At 45.1% G+C, this 22,671-nt stretch overlaps 1 protein-coding gene across 5 annotated transcripts; it reads left to right on the top strand.

The window, feature by feature from the left end:
* Positions 1-39: 39 nt before the first annotated feature.
* Positions 40-11,959, top strand: LOC149984274 (E3 SUMO-protein ligase NSE2-like). Of its 5 annotated transcripts, XM_090219619.1 has the most exons (8): positions 77-340; positions 1,478-1,619; positions 3,897-4,009; positions 7,603-7,756; positions 7,868-7,962; positions 8,573-8,679; positions 11,361-11,462; positions 11,873-11,959. In XM_090219619.1, the coding sequence occupies exons 1-7, from the start codon at positions 317-319 to the stop codon at positions 11,449-11,451; spliced, it is 726 nt and encodes a 241-aa protein (XP_090075745.1). In that variant the 5' UTR covers positions 77-316; the 3' UTR covers positions 11,452-11,462; positions 11,873-11,959. The 5 variants fall into 5 exon arrangements, with proteins under 5 accessions (XP_090075742.1, XP_090075748.1, XP_090075750.1 ...); XM_090219616.1 differs by having other exon boundaries at positions 40-340; positions 11,361-11,959; XM_090219622.1 differs by having other exon boundaries at positions 46-204; positions 11,361-11,959.
* Positions 11,960-22,671: the final 10,712 nt, after the last annotated feature.

Here is a 22,671-nt window from a genome sequence, read left to right as displayed (position 1 = left end):
AACATTGAATGCCAACCGCCGTTCAACCACATCGAAGAAGAAGAAGATTTAGACCACCTCAAGAGGAACCGGAAACGAGAACAAACTTTTCCCGGTCATTTTACGCAGCTAAAGTTGTTTAGTATTTTCTCTTATTTAGACACCAACACATTAAAGAACACGTCTACAACCTGTAAAAACCATCCCAGCGAGGAAAGTCGTGAGGTTAGCGAGCTATTTATTGGCACGCTCTTGCTTAGCCGCCCATAGTTAGTGATTATAGCGTAACGTTAACCGGCTGGCCAGGTATCAACGTAGACAGTCAGTGCACTTGTTGATGATACGTGGATTCAACCTGAAGGTAGCTACAGATAACTTGTTTTGTGATCGTATGCAGGTTATTATTCCAACTTTGCTCTAACGTTAAGTCAACTACACAAGGTCTCGGTGAGCAACTGAATCAGGTGTGTTTTGAGCAAGGCTGGAACAAAAACCTGCACACCAGTTCTCCAGGGGTTAGGGTTGGACATCCTGGCATCTGCTCCAATATACCGAGGGTGGCTTGATTCATTATAACCAGGACCCTGTGTTTTGGTTGATTCATTATAACCAGGTCCCTGTGTTTTGGTTAATCGTGTGGATTCATTCTAGCTAGGACCCTGTGTTTTGGTTGATTCATTATAACCAGGACCCTGTGTTTTAGTTGATTCATTATAACCAGGACCCTGTGTTTTGGTTGATTCATTATAACCAGGTCCCTGTGTTTTGATTGATTCATTATAACTAGCTCCCTGTGTTTTGGTTAATCGTGTTGATTCATTATAACTAGGTCCCTGTGTTTTGGTTGATTCATTATAACCAGGACCCTGTGTTTTGGTTGATTCATTATAACCAGGACCCTGTGTTTTGGTTAATCATGTTGATTCATTATAACCAGGACCCTGTGTTTTGGTTGACTCATTATAACCAGGACCCTGTGTTTTGGTTAATCGTGTTGATTCATTATAACCAGGACCCTGTGTTTTGGTTGATTCATTATAACCAGGACCCTGTGTTTTGGTTGATTCATTATAATCAGGACCCTGTGTTTTGGTTGATTCATTATAACCAGGACCCTGTGTTTTGGTTGATTCATTATAACCAGGACCCTGTGTTTTGGTTGATTCATTATAACCAGGTCCCTGTGTTTTGATTAATCATGTTGATTCATTATAACCAGGTCCCTGTGTTTTGATTAATCATTATAACTAGGACCCTGTGTTTTGGTATTTTTTTTAATTTTAAGCCTTTTCTATAAATTTGAATTAGAACAAAATTAAAGCAGTTGTCTGAGGATGTTTCTGGACCATCTGACATGAAAAAGAAACAGGACCGGTTGATGAAAAATATTTTAATTAAAGGTTTAAAAACAACAAAAAAACAATGTCATGTGACAAACACGATTAACCAAAACACAAAGGGACCTAACATTCTAACAACTTAACATCTCTTGTTTCAGATACTTTCTCATGTTTTAGATTTCAACATGTCCTTGAGTGCAGTCCACTCCACACTGTCTAGTCTGAAAACATGTCAGGCAGATATTGGAACGGGGATGGACATTGTGACCGACGTCGCTCTGGACGTGGCAGAAACAGCAGGTAGGTTAGTGGCACATCTCTATCAGAGAGACACTTGTGGCAGAAACAGCAGGTAGGTTAGTGGCACATCTCTATCAGAGAGACACTTGTGGCAGAAACAGCAGGTAGGTTAGTGGCACATCTCTATCATAGAGACACGTGTGGCAGAAACAGCAGGTAGGTTAGTGGCACGTCTCTATCAGAGAGACACGTGTGGCAGAAACGGCAGGTAGGTTAGTGGCACGTCTCTATCAGAGAGAGACTTGTGGCAGAAACAGCAGGTAGGTTAGTGGCACATCTCTATCAGAGAGACACTTGTGGCAGAAACAGCAGGTAGGTTAGTGGCACGTCTCTATCAGAGAGACACTTGACTGTGCTGGTAATATCTTTGTCGAATCCTTCTCACTGGACAGGCTCTTTGTGTGTATGTAGTCAACGGGACTGACTGACTGTCTGACTGTCTGACTGACTGTCTGACTGACTAGGAAGTGGAGCGGTTCACACAAGGATGTCACTTGAGGATTTTGGTATATTGAAGTTTTTACGAGCCCAGGTCAAAAATCTGTGCCGTGTGATATTTGAAAATATTAAATCTCTCTAGCCAGCAGGCTAGTTGGACACATTTTCTACTAGCACGGTCTGAAAAGCACTAGCCAGCAGGCTAGTTGGACACATTTTCTACTAGCCCGGTCTGGAAAGCACTAGCCAGCAGGCTAGTTGGACACATTTTCTACTAGCTCGGTCTGAAAAGCACTAGCCAGCAGGCTAGTTGGACACATTTTCTACTAGCCCGGTCTGGAAAGCACTAGCCAGCAGGCTAGTTGGACACATTTTCTACTAGCCCGGTCTGGAAAGCACTAGCCAGCAGGCTAGTTGGACACATTTTCTACTAGCCCGGTCTGGAAAGCACTAGCCAGCAGGCTAGTTGGACACATTTTCTACTAGCTCGGTCTGGAAAGCACTAGCCAGCAGGCTATTTGGACACATTTTCTACTAGCTCGGTCTGGAAAGCACTAGCCAGCAGGCTAGTTGGACACATTTTCTACTAGCTTGGTCTGGAAAGCACTAGCCAGCAGGCTAGTTGGACACATTTTCTACTAGCACGGTCTGAAAAGCACTAGCCAGCAGGCTAGTTGGACACATTTTCTACTAGCTCTGTCTGGAAAGCACTAGCCAGCAGGCTAGTTGGACACATTTTCTACTAGCCCGGTCTGGAAAGCACTAGCCAGCAGGCTAGTTGGACATATTTTCTACTAGCTCGGTCTGGAAAGCACTAGCCAGCAGGCTAGTTGGACACATTTTCTACTAGCCCGGTCTGGAAAGCACTAGCCAGCAGGCTAGTTGGATACATTTTCTACTAGCCCGGTCTGGAAAGCACTAGCCAGCAGGCTAGTTGGACACATTTTCTACTAGCACGGTCTGAAAAGCACTAGCCAGCAGGCTAGTTGGACACATTTTCTACTAGCTCGGTCTGAAAAGCACTAGCCAACAGGCTAGTTGGACACATTTTCTACTAGCCCGGTCTGGAAAGCACTAGCCAGCAGGCTAGTTGGACACATTTTCTACTAGCTCGGTCTGAAAAGCACTAGCCAGCAGGCTAGTTGGACACATTTTCTACTATACAGAGCTATGGAATGCTGTCTATCATTTGGAAGCTTGTGTCACCATAACAACAGTATACAGAGCTATGGAATGCTGTCTACCATTTGGTAGCTTGTGTCACCATAACAACAGTATACAGAGCTATGGAATGCTGTCTACCATTTGGTAGCTTGTGTCACCATAACAACAGTATACAGAGCTATGGAATGCTGTCTAACATTTGGTAGCTTGTCACCATAACAAACAGTATACAGAGATATGGAATGCTGTCTACCATTTGGTAGCTTGTGTCACCATAACAACAGTATACAGAGCTATGGAATGCTGTCTACCATTTGGTAGCTTGTGTCACCATAACAACAGTATACAGAGCTATGGAATGCTGTCGACCATTTGGTAGCTTGTGTCACCATAACAACAGTATACAGAGCTATGGAATGCTGTCTACCATTTGGAAGCTTGTGTCACCATAACAACAGTATACAGAGCTATGGAATGCTGTCTACCATTTGGAAGCTTGTGTCACCATAACAACAGTATACAGAGCTATGGAATGCTGTCTAACATTTGGAAGCTTGTCACCATAACAACAGTATACAGAGCTATGGAATGCTGTCTAACATTTGGTAGCTTGTCACCATAACAAACAGTATACAGAGATATGAATAATTTAGTATGATGTGATGATTATTACAGGAACTGAGAATGATGCAGTCCTGAAGAAGCTGGAGGTGATGATGCTGGAGTGTGCCAAACTGGACCAGGAGATCAACTGCTTCGTTGAGGTGGTGAACTGTGTCACTGCAGAGGTGAAGTACTGAACTGCAGGGGTCAAAGTTCATTTTCTGTCGGATGTATTCTGGAGATCAGTGTGGATCCTCAAACGGCAGTGTGTAGCCTACTGTAGCTGTTGGATAAGGAATTACAATCCTCTACGTTATCACTCAGAATGTCACTTTCCAGTGATACTAGTCATGTAATGGTGTTATTAAACTAAACCAGACAATAGATTATCTATTTACCTAGTCCTGTAATGGTGTTATTATAGACAATAGATGATCTATTTACCTAGTCCTGTTATTCAACTAAACCAGTCAAGCCCATAGAACAATGTAGTACTAAATAAACGGGTTACATTTCTTTAAATGGACAATTCTGGGAACTGTCTTGTGCAAGTTTTGAATTGATACAATTACCTGTTAGCGAAGGTGTCAGCTTGAGATGACATGCAGAAGCATGCTGGGAGTTGTAGTTTTGTATGTAGTTTTGTACTTTGATGCTAATTAGCATTTTCAAATCTGTGAGGAAATGGGGCCAAATATATTGATGAAAGTCACCTTGTCCTAGAGATATATTGATAAAAGTCACCTTGTCCTAGAGATATATTGATAAGTCACCTTGTCCTAGAGATATATCGATAAATGTCACCTTGTCCTAGAGATATATTGATAAAAGTCACCTTGTCCTAGAGATATATTGATAAGTCACCTTGTCCTAGAGATATAGTGATAAAAGTCACCTTGTCCTAGAGATATATTGATAAAAGTCACCTTGTCCTAGAGATATAGTGATAAAAGTCACCTTGTCCTAGAGATATATCGATAAATGTCACCTTGTCCTAGAGATATATTGATAAAAGTCACCTTGTCCTAGAGATATATTGATAAGTCACCTTGTCCTAGAGATATATTGATAAAAGTCACCTTGTCCTAGAGATATATTGATAAAAGTCACCTTGTCCTAGAGAGATATTGATAAAAGTCACCTTGTCCTAGAGATATATCGATAAATGTCACCTTGTCCTAGAGATATATTGATAAAAGTCACCTTGTCCTAGAGATATATTGATAAGTCACCTTGTCCTAGAGATATATTGATAAAAGTCACCTTGTCCTAGAGATATATTGATAAAAGTCACCTTGTCCTAGAGATATATCGATAAATGTCACCTTGTCCTAGAGATATATTGATAAAAGTCACCTTGTCCTAGAGAGATATTGATAAAAGTCACCTTGTCCTAGAGATATATCGATAAATGTCACCTTGTCCTAGAGATATATTGATAAAAGTCACCTTGTCCTAGAGATATATTGATAAATGTCACCTTGTCCTAGAGATATATTGATAAAAGTCACCTTGTCCTAGAGATATATTGATAAAAGTCACCTTGTCCTAGAGATATATTGATAAGTCACCTTGTCCTAGAGATATATCGATAAATGTCACCTTGTCCTAGAGATATATTGATAAAAGTCACCTTGTCCTAGAGAGATATTGATAAAAGTCACCTTGTCCTAGAGATATATCGATAAATGTCACCTTGTCCTAGAGATATATCGATAAATGTCACCTTGTCCTAGAGATATATTGATAAAAGTCACCTTGTCCTAGAGATATATTGATAAATGTCACCTTGTCCTAGAGATATATTGATAAAAGTCACCTTGTCCTAGAGAGATATTGATAAAAGTCACCTTGTCCTAGAGATATATCGATAAATGTCACCTTGTCCTAGAGATATATTGATAAAAGTCACCTTGTCCTAGAGATATATTGATAAAAGTCACCTTGTCCTAGAGATATATTGATAAAAGTCACCTTGTCCTAGAGATATATTGATAAAAGTCACCTTGTCCTAGAGATATATTGATAAAAGTCACCTTGTCCTAGAGATATATTGATAAAAGTCACCTTGTCCTAGAGAGATTGACATGGTAATTAAAACGCCACACCGGGGTAAACTACACCAAACACAGGCCTTATTTCAACTGTTTCTAAAATCCCCTATAGGGGGGAAAAATGAATGGTGAGAGAAAGATTGGAACCTTTTCCCTGTTTTTGACCCGCTAGGTTTTATGGGTATTATGACACCACCTCCACGGTGGGGCTCTATAACACCCAGGTCGTATTCCTTTGGCACCAAACTTATCGAAGCGGTCTGAAACAGGGAGGGACTAACTGATCGTCTGAAACAGGGAGGGACTAACTGATCGTCTGAAACAGGGAGGGACTAACTGATCATCTGAAACAGGGAGGGACTAACTGATCATCTGAAACAGGGAGGGACTAACTGATCATCTGAAACAGGGAGGGACTAACTGATCATCTGAAACAGGGAGGGACTAACTGATCATCTGAAACAGGGAGGGACTAACTGATCATCTGAAACAGGGAGGGACTAACTGATCATCTGAAACAGGGAGGGACTAACTGATCATCTGAAACAGGGAGGGACTAACTGATCATCTGAAACAGGGAGGGACTAACTGATCATCTGAAACAGGGAGGGACTAACTGATCATCTGAAACAGGGAGGGACTAACTGATCATCTGAAACAGGGAGGGACTAACTGATCATGTCCAATATGAAATTCTTCGTTTTTATTTTCCATTGCAAAGCTTTTTGCTCCGGTGTTCACGAATGAGCACCTGACTGCCCCCCCCAGAGCACCTGACTGCCCCCCCCCCCAGAGCACCTGTCTGCCCCCCCCCAGAGCACCTGACTGCCCCCCCCCAGAGCACCTGTCTGCCCCCCCAGAGCATCTGTCCTAGAGAACCTGTCTGCCCCCCCCAGAGCACCTGTCCTAGAGAACCTGTCTGCCCCCCCCAGAGCACCTGTCCTAGAGAACCTGTCTGCCCCCCCCAGAGCACATGTCCTAGAGCACCTGTCTGCCCCCCCCAGAGCACCTGTCTGCCCCCCCCAGAGCACCTGTCTGCCCCCCCCAGAGCACCTGTCTGCCCCCCCAGAGCACCTGTCTGCCCCCCCCCCAGAGCACCTGTCCTAGAGAACCTGTCTGCCCCCCCCCCCCTAGAGCACCTGTCTTCCCCCCCCCTAGAGCACCTGTCTGCCCCCCCCTAGAGCACCTGTCTGCCCCCCCCTAGAGCACCTGTCTGCCCCCCCCCCTAGAGCACCTGTCTGCCCCCCCCTAGAGCACCTGTCTGCCCCCCCCTAGAGCACCTGTCTGCCCCCCCTAGAGCACCTGTCTGCCCCCCCCAGAACACCTGTCTGCCTCCCCAGAGCACGTGTCTAACCCCCCGAGACCCCCCCCAGAGCACCTGTCTGCCCCCCCAGAGCACCTGTCTGCCCCCCCCCCAGAGCACCTGTCCTAGAGAACCTGTCTGCCCCCCCCCCCCTAGAGCACCTGTCTTCCCCCCCCCTAGAGCACCTGTCTGCCCCCCCCTAGAGCACCTGTCTGCCCCCCCCTAGAGCACCTGTCTGCCCCCCCCCCTAGAGCACCTGTCTGCCCCCCCCTAGAGCACCTGTCTGCCCCCCCCTAGAGCACCTGTCTGCCCCCCCCTAGAGCACCTGTCTGCCCCCCCTAGAGCACCTGTCTGCCCCCCATCCAGCACCTGTCTTCCCCCCCCAGCACCTGTCTGATGTTACCTGCCTCCTGTTCTCCAGGTGAGAAACCAGGAGCCCGAGGCCATGTTCAGACTGAAGTCTCTGGTGAAGGAGAAGTTCACTGAGAGACACGGCAGTCTGTCTGAGGGAGAGCTACAGAACCACGTCAAGCTGGTCAGCTTTAAGGAGAACGTCAGAAACGCACTCAAAACAGGTGAGGCACACACACACACACACACACACACACTAGTTGTATGTAGACTAGCAGCATGTCCCACATGGTGACTGGTTAACCTGTCTTGTGTGTATGTTCTGTCTCCATCAGTGAACCCTGAGGCAGCAGAGAATATGGAGGAGGAGCTGGATGAGGATGTTGCTGTGACGCAGAGTGAGGTTAACTTCACCTGTCCCCTGACTCAGGTTGGTCTCAGTATCTAACCTGTCCCCTGACTCAGGTTGGTCTCAGTATCTAACCTGTCCCCTTGACTCAGGTTGGTCTCAGTATCTAACCTGTCCCCTGACTCAGGTTGGTCTCAGTATCTAACCTGTCCCCTGACTCAGGTTGGTCTCTGTATCTAACCTGTCCCCTGACTCAGGTTGGTCTCAGTATCTAACCTGTCCCCTGACTCAGGTTGGTCTCAGTATCTAACCTGTCCCCTGACTCAGGTTGGTCTCAGTATCTAACCTGTCCCCTGACTCAGGTTGGTCTCAGTATCTAACCTGTCCCCTGACTCAGGTTGGTCTCTCTCCTCCTGTCAGTATCTAACCTGTCCCCTGACTCAGGTTGGTCTTTACTCCTGTCAGTATCTAACCTGTCCCCTGACTCAGGTTGGTCTCAGTATCTAACCTGTCCCCTGACTCAGGTTGGTCTCAGTATCTAACCTGTCCCCTGACTCAGGTTGGTCTCTACTCCTCCTGTCAGTATCTAACCTGTCCCCTCAGGTTGGTCTCTCTCCTCCTGTCGGTATCTAACCTGTCCCAATAAAGCCTTACAGTCTGGTTGTGTCCATGTTGTTGTGTGGCCCTGCAGGTGGAGATGGTGAACCCAATGAAGAACAAGAAGTGTAACCACCACTACGACCGGGACGCCATTATGGGGATGATCAAGGCCAGGCAAAACCAGAAGAAGAAGTTACGGTGAGACGTAACGCTCCTACTGTCAATCAGGATGTGATGTCGTCTCTGTCCTACCCCTACACTCTGTTGTCTTGAGTCTGAGACGTGACGCTCCTACTGTCTGGTTTAGTCAATTCATTTACACTCTGTTGTCTTGAGTCTGAGACGTGAGGCTCCTACTGTCTGGTTTAGTCAATTCATTTACACTCTGTTGTCTTGAGTCTGAGACGTGAGGCTCCTACTGTCTGGTTTAGTCAATTCATTTACACTCTGTTGTCTTGAGTCTGAGACGTGAGGCTCCTACTGTCTGGTTTAGTCAATTCATTTACACTCTGTTGTCTTGAGTCTGAGACGTGAGGCTCCTACTGTCTGGTTTAGTCAATTCATTTACACTCTGTTGTCTTGAGTCTGAGACGTGAGGCTCCTACTGTCTGGTTTAGTCAATTCATTTACACTCTGTTGTCTTGAGTCTGAGACGTGAGGCTCCTACTGTCTGGTTTAGTCAATTCATTTACACTCTGTTGTCTTGAGTCTGAGACGTGAGGCTCCTACTGTCTGGTTTAGTCAATTCATTTACACTCTGTTGTCTTGAGTCTGAGACGTGAGGCTCCTACTGTCTGGTTTAGTCAATTCATTTACACTACATCTGTTGTCTTGAGTCTGAGACGTGAGGCTCCTACTGTCTGGTTTAGTCAATTCATTTACACTCTGTTGTCTTGAGTCTGAGACGTGAGGCTCCTACTGTCTGGTTTAGTCAATTCATTTACACTACATCTGTTGTCTTGAGTCTGAGACGTGAGGCTCCTACTGTCTGGTTTAGTCAATTCATTTACACTCTGTTGTCTTGAGTCTGAGACGTGAGGCTCCTACTGTCTGGTTTAGTCAATTCATTTACACTCTGTTGTCTTGAGTCTGAGACGTGAGGCTCCTACTGTCTGGTTTAGTCAATTCATTTACACTCTGTTGTCTTGAGTCTGCCTGTTACTGTTAGCACCTTGTCAATCAGGATGTGATGTCGTCTCTCTGTCCTACCCTGTTGCTATAGCACCTTGTCAATCAGGATGTGATGTCGTCTCTCTGTCCTACCCCTGCTGTTATAGCACCTTGTCAATCAGGATGTGATGTCGTCTCTCTGTCCTACCCCTGCTGTTATAGCACCTTGTCAATCAGGATGTGATGTCGTCTCTCTGTCCTACCCCTGCTGTTTTCTCACCTTGTCAATCAGGATGTGATGTCATCTCTCTGTCCTACCCCTGCTGTTATAGCACCTTGTCAATCAGGATGTGATGTCGTCTCTCTGTCCTACCCCTGCTGTTATAGCACCTTGTCAATCAGGATGTGATGTCGTCTCTCTGTCCTACCCCTGCTGTTTTCTCACCTTGTCAATCAGGATGTGATGTCGTCTCTCTGTCCTACCCCTGCTGTTATAGCACCTTGTCAATCAGGATGTGATGTCGTCTCTCTGTCCTACCCCTGCTGTTATAGCACCTTGTCAATCAGGATGTGATGTCATCTCTCTGCCCTACCCTGTTACTGTTAGCACCTTGTCAATCAGGATGTGATGTCGTCTCTCTGTCCTACCCCTGCTGTTATAGCACCTTGTCAATCAGGATGTGATGTCGTCTCTCTGTCCTACCCTGTTGCTATAGCACCTTGTCAATCAGGATGTGATGTCGTCTCTCTGTCCTACCCTGCTGTTATAGCACCTTGTCAAACAGGATGTGATGTCGTCTCTCTGTCCTACCCTGTTGCTATAGCACCTTGTCAATCAGGATGTGATGTCGTCTCTCTGTCCTACCCTGTTGCTATAGCACCTTGTCAATCAGGATGTGATGTCGTCTCTCTGTCCTACCCTGTTGCTATAGCACCTTGTCAATCAGGATGTGATGTCGTCTCTCTGCCCTACCCCTGTTGCTATAGCACCTTGTCAATCAGGATGTGATGTTGTCTCTCTGCCCTACCCTGTTACTGTTAGCACCTTGTCAATCAGGATGTGATGTCGTCTCTCTGCCCTACCCCTGTTGCTATAGCACCTTGTCAATCAAGATGTGATGTCGTCTCTCTGTCCTACCTTGTTGCTATAGCACCTTGTCAATCAGGATGTGATGTCGTCTCTCTGCCCTACCCCTGTTGCTATAGCACCTTGTCAATCAAGATGTGATGTCGTCTCTGTCCTACCTTGTTGCTATAGCACCTTGTCAATCAGGATGTGATGTCGTCTCTCTGCCCTACCCCTGTTGCTATAGCACCTTGTCAATCAAGATGTGATGTCGTCTCTGTCCTACCTTGTTGCTATAGCACCTTGTCAATCAGGATGTGATGTCGTCTCTCTGCCCTACCCCTGTTGCTATAGCACCTTGTCAATCAAGATGTGATGTCGTCTCTCTGTCCTACCTTGTTGCTATAGCACCTTGTCAATCAGGATGTGATGTCGTCTCTCTGCCCTACCCCTGTTGCTATAGCACCTTGTCAATCAAGATGTGATGTCGTCTCTGTCCTACCTTGTTGCTATAGCACCTTGTCAATCAGGATGTGATGTCGTCTCTCTGCCCTACCCCTGTTGCTATAGCACCTTGTCAATCAAGATGTGATGTCGTCTCTGTCCTACCTTGTTGCTATAGCACCTTGTTTTACACTTAAACAACTGTTGCAGTAAAACATTAGACTGATTCATTAGCATATTCCTTTTCTCCGTCCCACAGCTGTCCGGTGGTTGGCTGTGGCAACACGGACGTGAAGCAGGGAGACCTGATCCTAGATCAGATTATGAAGAGACAGATCCAGAAGAGGTAGACTACCAAGGCATGATTCTGGAGTACGCCAACTCATCAAACCTGACAATAATAATTAGACTTTTATTTAATTGAGGAAAAAACATGACTTGTTGTTGTTGTTGTTGTGACCAGATGTTATCTTGCTGCTGTGTCTGATCGGATTTGTTCGTCACAGAATTGCACTATTCTGAAGTTTTATATAACAAAACCTCTCTTTATTTATACATAAGGGATTCATATTTTTTTGTCAGTTCAATAAAGGGGGGGGCAGGTAGCCTAGTGATTAGAGGGGGGGGCAGGTAGCCTAGTGATTAGAGGGGGGGGGCAGGTAGCCTAGTGATTAGAGCATTGGGCCAGTAACCGAAAGGTTGCTAGATCGAATCCCTGAGCTGACAAGGTAAGAAAAATCTGTCTTTCTGCCCCTGAACAAGGCAGTTAACCCACTGTTCCCCGGTAGACCGTCATTGTAAATAATAATTTGTTCTTAACTGACTTGCCTAGTTAAATAAAAACATTTAAAAATCCTATGCCTTTGGTGTTGAGAACCTGCAGTTACTGTAATAGACCACTGGGGGGCAGTGTCGTCCCTGGAATACACCACAAAGGGATCAGGAGAGGTGACTCAGGTCATGAAGAGAGAAGCTGGATAATCAGCCTACTTATTCTGAGAGAGTTGGGCTAAATGAATCAAGAGAATGTGGGTTTCCTAAATACTTACAAACCACAAAAAAGATCATGTCTGTAACATACAAACTGAAAAGATTATTGAATGAATGATGTGGAAATGATCAAGTATCTATTTTCAGTTCCATCCTAAAAGTAGACCATTTCATTGTATGAAATCTGTGAATCAATTCAGTTGAGTGATTAAATCTGTCTCCTCTCCTGCCTCTCCTCTCCTGCCTCTCCTCTCCTGCCTCTCCTCTCCTGCCTCTCCTCTCCTGCCTCTCCTCTCTTGCCTCTCCTCTCTTGCCTCTCCTCTCCTGCCTCTCCCTCTCTTGCCTCTCCTCTCCTGCCTCTCCCCCTGCCTCTCCCCCTGCCTCTCCCCCTGCCTCTCCTCTCTTGCTTCTCCTCTCCTGCCTCTCCCTCTCTTGCCTCTCCCCCTGCCTCTCCTCTCTTGCCTCTTCTCTCCTGCCTCCCTCTCCTCTCTTTCCTCTACTCTCCTGCCTCTCCCCCTGCCTCTCCCTCTCCCCTCCTGCCTCTCCCTTCCTGCCTCTCCTCTCCTGCCTCTCCCCCTGCCTCTCCCTCTCCCCTCCTGCCTCTCCCTTCCTGCCTCTCCCCTCCTGCCTCTCCTCTCTTGCCTCTCCCTCTCCTGCCTCTCCCTCTCCTGCCTCTCCCCTCCTGCCTCGCCTCTCCCTCTCCTGCCTCTCCTCTCTTGCCTTTCCCTCTGCTGCCTCTCCCCCTACCTCTCCTCTCCTGCCTCTCCCCCTGCCTCTCCCTCTCCTGCCTCCATGTAAACTGAAGACTCTTTGTTCACAGGACAGAAACAAACAGAGAGTGTGCTGAGATGGAACTAGGTGAAGCTAATCTTTTAATAATCTTACGTCAGGTTTTTTAATAAGATTTCAGATGCAGCTTGCTTATTGTTTCCCCCCCCTCATCTATGTCTGCGGCCCAAAATGCACCCTATTCCTTGTGTAGTGCACTACTATTGACCAGGGCCCATAGGGTGTCGTTTGGGACGTAGCCTCTTAAAGGGTAGGGCATGCCATACTAACCATTTGCAGACAGAATTGAGAGCGGAGAAATGATTTACAGACAGAACGATACAACATTTATTTTGAGTCATTTATTCACATTGAATCTGGGTCAGTTTTGTATTAAAAATCCACGTTATCTGCTCGTTTTCACTGTCGTTTCATCACAGTTAATTTCACAGCAGTTTTTAGTTTGTGTTGGCAAACCAATGAACACTCACCATTAGTGCCAGCCTGTTCCATCTCTTAGACCTGGGTCTGAATATTATACTCCATACTCCCCACTCTGTTTGTCCCAAATGGCGCCCCATTCCCTTTAACTGCTTTGGAATGATTGGGGAACAAATAGCTACTTTGGAGGTGACTTTTTAAAACTATTTGAATACGGATTTCAGGAAGTGTGACTACTTTTTAAAACTATTTGAATACAGATTTCAGGAAGTGACTACTTTTTAAAACTATTTGAATACAGATTTCAGGAAGTGACTACTTTTTAAAACCATATGAATACAGATTTCAGGAAGTGTGACTACTTATTAAAACTATTTGAATGCAGATTTCAGGAAGTGACTACTTTTTAAAACTATTTGAATGCAGATTTCAGGAAGTGACTACTTTTTAAAACTATTTGAATACAGATTTCAGGAAGTGACTACTTTTTAAAACTATTTGAATACAGATTTCAGGAAGTGACTACTTTTTAAAACTATTTGAATACAGATTTCAGGAAGTGACTACTTTTTAAAACTATTTGAATACAGATTTCAGGAAGTGACTACTTTTTAAAACTATTTGAATGCAGATTTCAGGAAGTGACTACTTTTTAAAACTATTTGAATACAGATTTCAGGAAGTGTGACTACTTTTTAAAACTATTTGAATACAGATTTCAGGAAGTGACTACTTTTTAAAACTATTTGAATGCAGATTTCAGGAAGTGACTACTTTTTAAAACTATTTGAATACAGATTTCAGGAAGTGACTACTTTTTAAAACTATTTGAATGCAGATTTCAGGAACTGACTACTTTTTAAAACTATTTGAATACAGATTTCAGGAAGTGACTACTTTTTAAAACTATTTGAATGCAGATTTCAGGAAGTGACTACTTTTTAAAACTATTTGAATACAGATTTCAGGAAGTGTGACTACTTATTAAAACTATGGGGAAGTTGGGGGATAGTTTCGTGAGCCAATGCTAACTAGCGTTAGCGCAATGGCTGGGAGTGTATGGGTATTAGCAGATACCCATAGACTTCTAGCCGTTGCGCTAACGCTAGTTAGCAACATCCTTCAAACTGCACGCAGACATAAAAATTGTGTTCACAAGTTCATCTGATTCTGGGGAGGTAGATAAAGGACCTCATTGCCCAAAATCCCCAAGTATCCCTTCAAAAGGGACAGTTTACTAGGAACACGAACAAACCTGCTTATCCACCTACCTTGGCTGTAGTTGATTCAAGACGACAGTTTACTAGGAACACGAACAAACCTGCTTATCCACCTACCTTGGCTGTAGTTGATTCAAGACGACCGTTTACTAGGAACACGAACAAACCTGCTTATCCACCTACCTTGGCTGTAGTTGATTCAAGACGACAGTTTACTAGGAACACGAACAAACCTGCTTATCCACCTACCTTGGCTGTAGTTGATTCAAGACGACAGTTTACTAGGAACACGAACTAACCTGCTTATCCACCTACCTTGGCTGTAGTTGATTCAAGACGACAGTTTACTGGGAACACGAACAAACCTGCTTATCCACCTACCTTGGCTGTAGTTGATTCAAGACAACCGTTTACTAGGAACACGAACAAACCTGCTTATCCACCTACCTTGGCTGTAGTTGATTCAAGACGACCGTTTACTAGGAACACGAACAAACCTGCTTATCCACCTACCTTGGCTGTAGTTGATTCAAGACGACAGTTTACTGGGAACACGAACAAACCTGCTTATCCACCTACCTTGGCTGTAGTTGATTCAAGACGACAGTTTACTAGGAACACGAACTAACCTGCTTATCCACCTACCTTGGCTGTAGTTGATTCAAGACGACCGTTTACTAGGAACACGAACAAACCTGCTTATCCACCTACCTTGGCTGTAGTTGATTCAAGACGACAGTTTACTAGGAACACGAACTAACCTGCTTATCCACCTACCTTGGCTGTAGTTGATTCAAGACGACAGTTTACTAGGAACACGAACAAACCTGCTTATCCACCTACCTTGGCTGTAGTTGATTCAAGACGACAGTTTACTAGGAACACGAACAAACCTGCTTATCCACCTACCTTGGCTGTAGTTGATTCAAGACGACAGTTTACTAGGAACACGAACTAACCTGCTTATCCACCTACCTTGGCTGTAGTTGATTCAAGACGACAGTTTACTAGGAACACGAACAAACCTGCTTATCCACCTACCTTGGCTGTAGTTGATTCAAGACGACAGTTTACTGGGAACACGAACAAACCTGCTTATCCACCTACCTTGGCTGTAGTTGATTCAAGACGACAGTTTACTGGGAACACGAACAAACCTGCTTATCCACCTACCTTGGCTGTAGTTGATTCAAGACGACAGTTTACTGGGAACACGAACAAACCTGCTTATCCACCTACCTTGGCTGTAGTTGATTCAAGACGACAGTTTTTGGGGATGTTTTAGTTTCCTTTCGACACTTGATAGTCATATTTTGTTACTGTTCGCGATGACACTTAATAACACATTAAACTGTTCTGGTGCCTGTGTAATACAACTGTAATGGCTTTTTTTTTAGAGCAGCATATTGTTACATAATATTTTGGGGTAATTGCATTTTAATTGCATAGCAATGAGCTGAGTTTTTTTGTTCTTCCAACTACTGTACAGAAGGAATACTGATGGTTCCTTATTCCACTTTATGTAATGACTCCATTATGATGTCACTATAAAGACATGTCCAACGTTCTGTGTCCTCTTAACAACAATGACGCTGTTGTCATAATCACCAAGTTACTACACTTATATAGGAACCGGATGTCGTGTTTTATAGCTCACTCATTGTAAATATATATATATATTTGTTCGGCCACTTTGGCAGTTTAAAAATGACCGTGTTGATTCTATATCCCTCATGTGTTTAATTATAGGCTTTATGGTATATTAGTATCGGAGAGTGCTCCAGTCTGTTAAAATAATCATATATTTAGACTAATTCAAACTGTTGTCGTTTTTTGGTTCTTCCAGCAAATATTTGCCAGCTATCAAATATGACCGTTATATCAACACTCGCGTTACTCCCGTTTATCAACTATAAATAGCCTTTTGCGCAATAGGCAAAAGTGAAAGGGGGATGTCGAGTCAGTTGCGCAACTGAATGCATTCAACCGAAATGTGTCTTCCGCATTGAACACAACTCCTCTGAGTCAGACATCAAGTCACTTGCCGGTAATGTTGCATACGCGTCTATACTTTTCATGGAACACAATCAAAGTTAACACAAGCCATAGTTGCGTTCAAAAGCCTTATAGGTTATTGTTATGGCTTGGATATCTTTCTTTATCGTGTTCATATTTGTATTATTATTTGTATGCAGTGCGCACTGCGCAGTAAACCGGAGGACTCATTGAAGCATCGTTGTAATTTTGACCCCCTTAAGGCGGAATCATCAACTAGACTCAGCCGCGGGCTGATTCTTTTTCTCCAGCGGATTGGTAGGAGGGCAGGAACATAATTACTAATCATTTGTGGACTGCAAATTGACCGCAAGAAGCTCAAACAGAAAGAATGTTTGACTAAAAACATTAATATTTCAAACCCTTGCGTACATTTGTATTCATCACTTGTCTCTCTATTATGTGTGAGAATACAGATTTCTTAAATTAAAATCACATGGAGCTGATTTCCTGCTGTTTTTACAGACTTATGTCCAGCTATATATATATATATATATATATTTGCGGTTTTACATAGCCCCCCAAGCTTAAAATAAATAAATATATGTATATATGTTAGTCCTAAATTTGGGGGGCCAAATAAAACCACTTTGGTCCGCTGGCCGCCAGTGGGGAACCTTGCCTAAGGTGTGATTTCATTCAAATAGGCATTCCCAACGAAGACATAGTTTTGAACAAGGTGATGCTGACGCTCCAAATGATTAACTGGAAATAACACGAGGCAGGTAATTAAACAATAGAATGAAAAAACAGTTTATTTATTTAAGTATTTCGGCATAAATTGTGAAATAGACCTTGTGAAATCCTTGTCAAAAGAGATACTGTTACACGTAGATCTAGATACTGTTACACGTAGATCTAGATACTGTTACACGTAGATCTAGATACTGTTGAGTGTAGATCTAGATACTGTTGAGTGTAGATCTAGATACTGTTACACGTAGATCTAGATACTGTTACACATAGATCTAGACACTGTTACACATAGATCTAGATACTGTTACACATAGATCTAGATACTGTTACACATAGATCTAGATACTGTTACACGTAGATCTAGATACTGTTACACATAGATCTAGACACTGTTACACATAGATCTAGACACTGTTACACATAGATCTAGATACTGTTACACATAGATCTAGATACTGTTACACGTAGATCTAGATACTGTTGCATTTAGATCTAGATACTGTTACACGTAGATCTAGATACTGTTGCATTTAGATCTAGATACTGTTACACGTAGATCTAGATACTGTTGCATTTAGATCTAGATACTGTTACACGTAGATCTAGATACTGTTACACGTAGATCTAGATACTGTTGAGTGTAGATCTAGATACTGTTACACGTAGATCTAGATACTGTTACACATAGATCTAGACACTGTTACACATAGATCTAGATACTGTTACACATAGATCTAGATACTGTTACACATAGATCTAGATACTGTTACACGTAGATCTAGATACTGTTACACATAGATCTAGACACTGTTACACATAGATCTAGACACTGTTACACATAGATCTAGATACTGTTACACATAGATCTAGATACTGTTACACGTAGATCTAGATACTGTTGCATTTAGATCTAGATACTGTTACACGTAGATCTAGATACTGTTGCATTTAGATCTAGATACTGTTACACGTAGATCTAGATACTGTTACACGTAGATCTAGATACTGTTGAGTGTAGATCTAGATACTGTTACACGTAGATCTAGATCATATAGAAATATAAAAACATTCTCTAAAGCAGTGGAACTCCAAAGCAGTGGAACTCCAAAGCAGTGGAACTCCAAAGCAGTGGAACTCCAAAGCAGTGGAACTCCAAAGCACCGGAACTCCAAAGCAGCGGAACTCCAAAGCAGTGGAACTCCAAAGCACCGGAACTCCAAAGCACCGGAACTCCAAAGCAGTGGAACTCCAAAGCACCGGAACTCCAAAGCAGTGGAACTCCAAAGCAGTGGAACTCCAAAGCACCGGAACTCCAAAGCACCGGAACTCCAAAGCAGTGGAACTCCAAAGCACCGGAACTCCAAAGCAGTGGAACTCCAAAGCACCGGAACTCCAAAGCAGTGGAACTCCAAAGCAGTGGAACTCCAAAGCAGTGGAACTCCAAAGCAGTGGAACTCCAAAGCACCGGAACTCCAAAGCACCGGAACTCCAAAGCAGTGGAACTCCAAAGCAGTGGAACTCCAAAGCAGTGGAACTCCAAAGCACCGGAACTCCAAAGCAGTGGAACTCCAAAGCAGTGGAACTCCAAAGCAGTGGAACTCCAAAGCAGTGGAACTCCAAAGCAGTGGAACTCCAAAGCAGCGGAACTCCAAAGCAGTGGAACTCCAAAGCACCGGAACTCCAAAGCAGTGGAACTCCAAAGCAGTGGAACTCCAAATCAGTGGAACTCCAAAGCAGTGGAACTCCAAAGCAGTGGAACTCCAAAGCAGTGGAACTCCAAAGCACCGGAACTCCAAAGCAGTGGAACTCCAAAGCAGCGGAACTCCAAAGCAGTGGAACTCCAAAGCAGTGGAACTCCAAAGCAGTGGAACTCCAAAGCACCGGAACTCCAAAGCAGTGGAACTCCAAAGCAGTGGAACTCCAAAGCTCCAGAACTCCAAAGCAGTGGAACTCCAAAGCACCGGAACTCCAAAGCAGTGGAACTCCAAAGCAGTGGAACTCCAAAGCAGCGGAACTCCAAATCAGCGGAACTCCAAATCGCCGGAACTCCAAAGCTCCAGAACTCCAAAGCGCCGGAACTCCAAAGCTCCAGAACTCCAAAGCAGTGGAACTCCAAAGCAGTGGAACTCCAAAGCTCCAGAACTCCAAAGCAGCGGAACTCCAAAGCAGTGGAACTCCAAAGCTCCAGAACTCCAAAGCAGTGGAACTCCAAAGCTCCAGAACTCCAAAGCAGTGGAACTCCAAAGCAGCGGAACTCCAAAGCAGTGGAACTCCAAATCAGCGGAACTCCAAAGCAGTGGAACTCCAAAGCAGTGGAACTCCAAATCAGCGGAACTCCAAAGCAGTGGAACTCCAAAGCAGTGGAACTCCAAAGCTCCAGAACTCCAAAGCAGTGGAACTCCAAAGCAGCGGAACTCCAAAGCAGTGGAACTCCAAAGCTCCAGAACTCCAAATCAGCGGAACTCCAAAGCTCCAAAACTCCAAATCAGCGGAACTCCAAAGCTCCAGAACTCCAAATCAGCGGAACTCCAAAGCAGTGGAACTCCAAAGCTCCAGAACTCCAAAGCAGTGGAACTCCAAAGCAGCGGAACTCCAAAGCTCCAGAACTCCAAATCAGCGGAACTCCAAAGCAGTGGAACTCCAAAGCAGTGGAACTCCAAAGCAGTGGAACTCCAAAGCAGTGGAACTCCAAAGCAGTGGAACTCCAAATCAGCGGAACTACAAAGCACCGGAACTCCAAAGCTCCAGAACTCCAAAGCTCCAGAACTCCAAATCAGTGGAACTCCAAATCAGTGGAACTCCAAATCAGTGGAACTCCAAAGCAGCGGAACTCCAAAGCAGTGGAACTCCAAATCAGTGGAACTCCAAATCAGTGGAACTCCAAATCAGTGGAACTCCAAATCAGTGGAACTCCAAATCAGTGGAACTCCAAATCAGTGGAACTCCAAAGCAGTGGAACTCCAAAGCAGTGGAACTCCAAAGCAGTGGAACTCCAAATCAGTGGAACTCCAAAGCAGTGGAACTCCAAAGCAGTGGAACTCCAAATCAGTGGAACTCCAAATCAGTGGAACTCCAAATCAGTGGAACTCCAAAGCAGCGGAACTCCAAATCAGTGGAACTCCAAATCAGTGGAACTCCAAAGCAGCGGAACTCCAAAGCAGCGGAACTCCAAAGCAGTGGAACTCCAAAGCAGTGGAACTCCAAAGCGCCGGAACTCCAAACCTCCAGAACTCCAGAACTCCAAACCTCCAGAACTCCAAACCTCCAGAACTCCAAACCTCCGGAACTCCAAAGCAGCGGAACTCCAAAGCAGCGGAACTCCAAATCAGCGGAACTCCAAAGCAGTGGAACTCCAAAGCAGTGGAATTCCAAAGCAGCGGAACTCCAAAGCTCCAGAACTCCAAAGCAGTGGAACTCCAAAGCGCCGGAACTCCAAATCAGCGGAACTCCAAATCAGCGGAACTCCAAAGCAGTGGAACTCCAAAGCTCCAGAACTCCAAAGCTCCAGAACTCCAAAGCTCCAGAACTCCAAAGCAGCGGAACTCCAAACCTCCAGAACTCCAAAGCAGTGGAACTCCAAAGCAGTGGAACTCCAAAGCTTCAGAACTCCAAAGCTCCAGAACTCCAAAGCTCCAGAACTCCAAAGCTCCAGAACTCCAAAGCTCCAGAACTCCAAAGCTCCAGAACTCCAAAGCAGCGGAACTCCAAACCTCCAGAACTCCAAAGCAGTGGAACTCCAAAGCAGTGGAACTCCAAAGCAGTGGAACTCCAAAGCTCCAGAACTCCAAAGCAGTGGAACTCCAAAGCAGTGGAACTCCAAAGCAGTGGAACTCCAAAGCAGTGGAACTCCAAAGCAGTGGAACTCCAAAGCAGCGGAACTCCAAAGCAGCGGAACTCCAAAGCAGTGGAACTCCAAAGCTCCAGAACTCCAAAGCTCCAGAACTCCAAAGCTCCAGAACTCCAAAGCTCCAGAACTCCAAAGCTCCAGAACTCCAAAGCGGCGGAACTCCAAAGCAGCGGAACTCCAAAGCAGTGGAACTCCAAAGCTCCAGAACTCCAAAGCTCCAGAACTCCAAAGCTCCAGAACTCCAAAGCTCCAGAACTCCAAAGCTCCAGAACTCCAAAGCTCCAGAACTCCAAAGCAGTGGAACTCCAAAGCAGCGGAACTCCAAAGCAGTGGAACTCCAAAGCTCCAGAACTCCAAAGCTCCAGAACTCCAAAGCTCCAGAACTCCAAAGCTCCAGAACTCCAAAGCTCCAGAACTCCAAAGCAGCGGAACTCCAAACCTCCAGAACTCCAAACCTCCAGAACTCCAAAGCAGTGGAACTCCAAAGCAGTGGAACTCCAAAGCAGTGGAACTCCAAAGCTCCAGAACTCCAAAGCTCCAGAACTCCAAAGCAGTGGAACTCCAAAGCAGTGGAACTCCAAAGCAGTGGAACTCCAAAGCAGTGGAACTCCAAAGCAGTGGAACTCCAAAGCAGTGGAACTCCAAAGCAGTGGAACTCCAAAGCAGTGGAACTCCAAAGCAGCGGAACTCCAAAGCAGTGGAACTCCAAAGCAGTGGAACTCCAAAGCAGCGGAACTCCAAAGCAGTGGAACTCCAAATCAGCGGAACTCCAAAGCAGCGGAACTCCAAATCAGCGGAACTCCAAAGCAGCGGAACTCCAAAGCAGCGGAACTCCAAATCAGTGGAACTCCAAATCAGCGGAACTCCAAATCAGCGGAACTCCAAACCTCCAGAACTCCAAAGCTCCAGAACTCCAAAGCAGTGGAACTCCAAAGCAGCGGAACTCCAAACCTCCAGAACTCCAAAGCAGTGGAACTCCAAAGCACCGGAACTCCAAAGCAGTGGAACTCCAAAGCAGCGGAACTCCAAAGCAGCGGAACTCCAAATCAGTGGAACTCCAAAGCAGCGGAACTCCAAATCAGTGGAACTCCAAAGCAGTGGAACTCCAAATCAGTGGAACTCCAAAGCAGTGGAACTCCAAAGCAGTGGAACTCCAAAGCAGCGGAACTCCAAAGCAGTGGAACTCCAAAGCAGCGGAACTCCAAATCAGTGGAACTCCAAAGCAGTGGAACTCCAAAGCAGCGGAACTCCAAAGCAGCGGAACTCCAAAGCTCCAGAACTCCAAAGCAGTGGAACTCCAAAGCAGTGGAACTCCAAAGCAGCGGAACTCCAAAGCTCCAGAACTCCAAAGCAGTGGAACTCCAAAGCAGCGGAACTCCAAACCTCCAGAACTCCAAAGCTCCAGAACTCCAAAGCAGTGGAACTCCAAAGCAGCGGAACTCCAAAGCAGCGGAACTCCAAATCAGCGGAACTCCAAAGCAGCGGAACTCCAAATCAGCGGAACTCCAAAGCAGCGGAACTCCAAATCAGCGGAACTCCAAAGCAGCGGAACT

Source organism: Oncorhynchus mykiss, chromosome 3 (genome assembly GCF_057628025.1).
Source record: "Oncorhynchus mykiss isolate SJ-2025 chromosome 3, ASM5762802v1, whole genome shotgun sequence".
Taxonomy (NCBI): domain Eukaryota; kingdom Metazoa; phylum Chordata; class Actinopteri; order Salmoniformes; family Salmonidae; genus Oncorhynchus; species Oncorhynchus mykiss.
The sequence above is the reverse complement of the archived record's forward strand: the minus strand, read 5'-3'. Positions and strand labels throughout refer to the sequence as shown.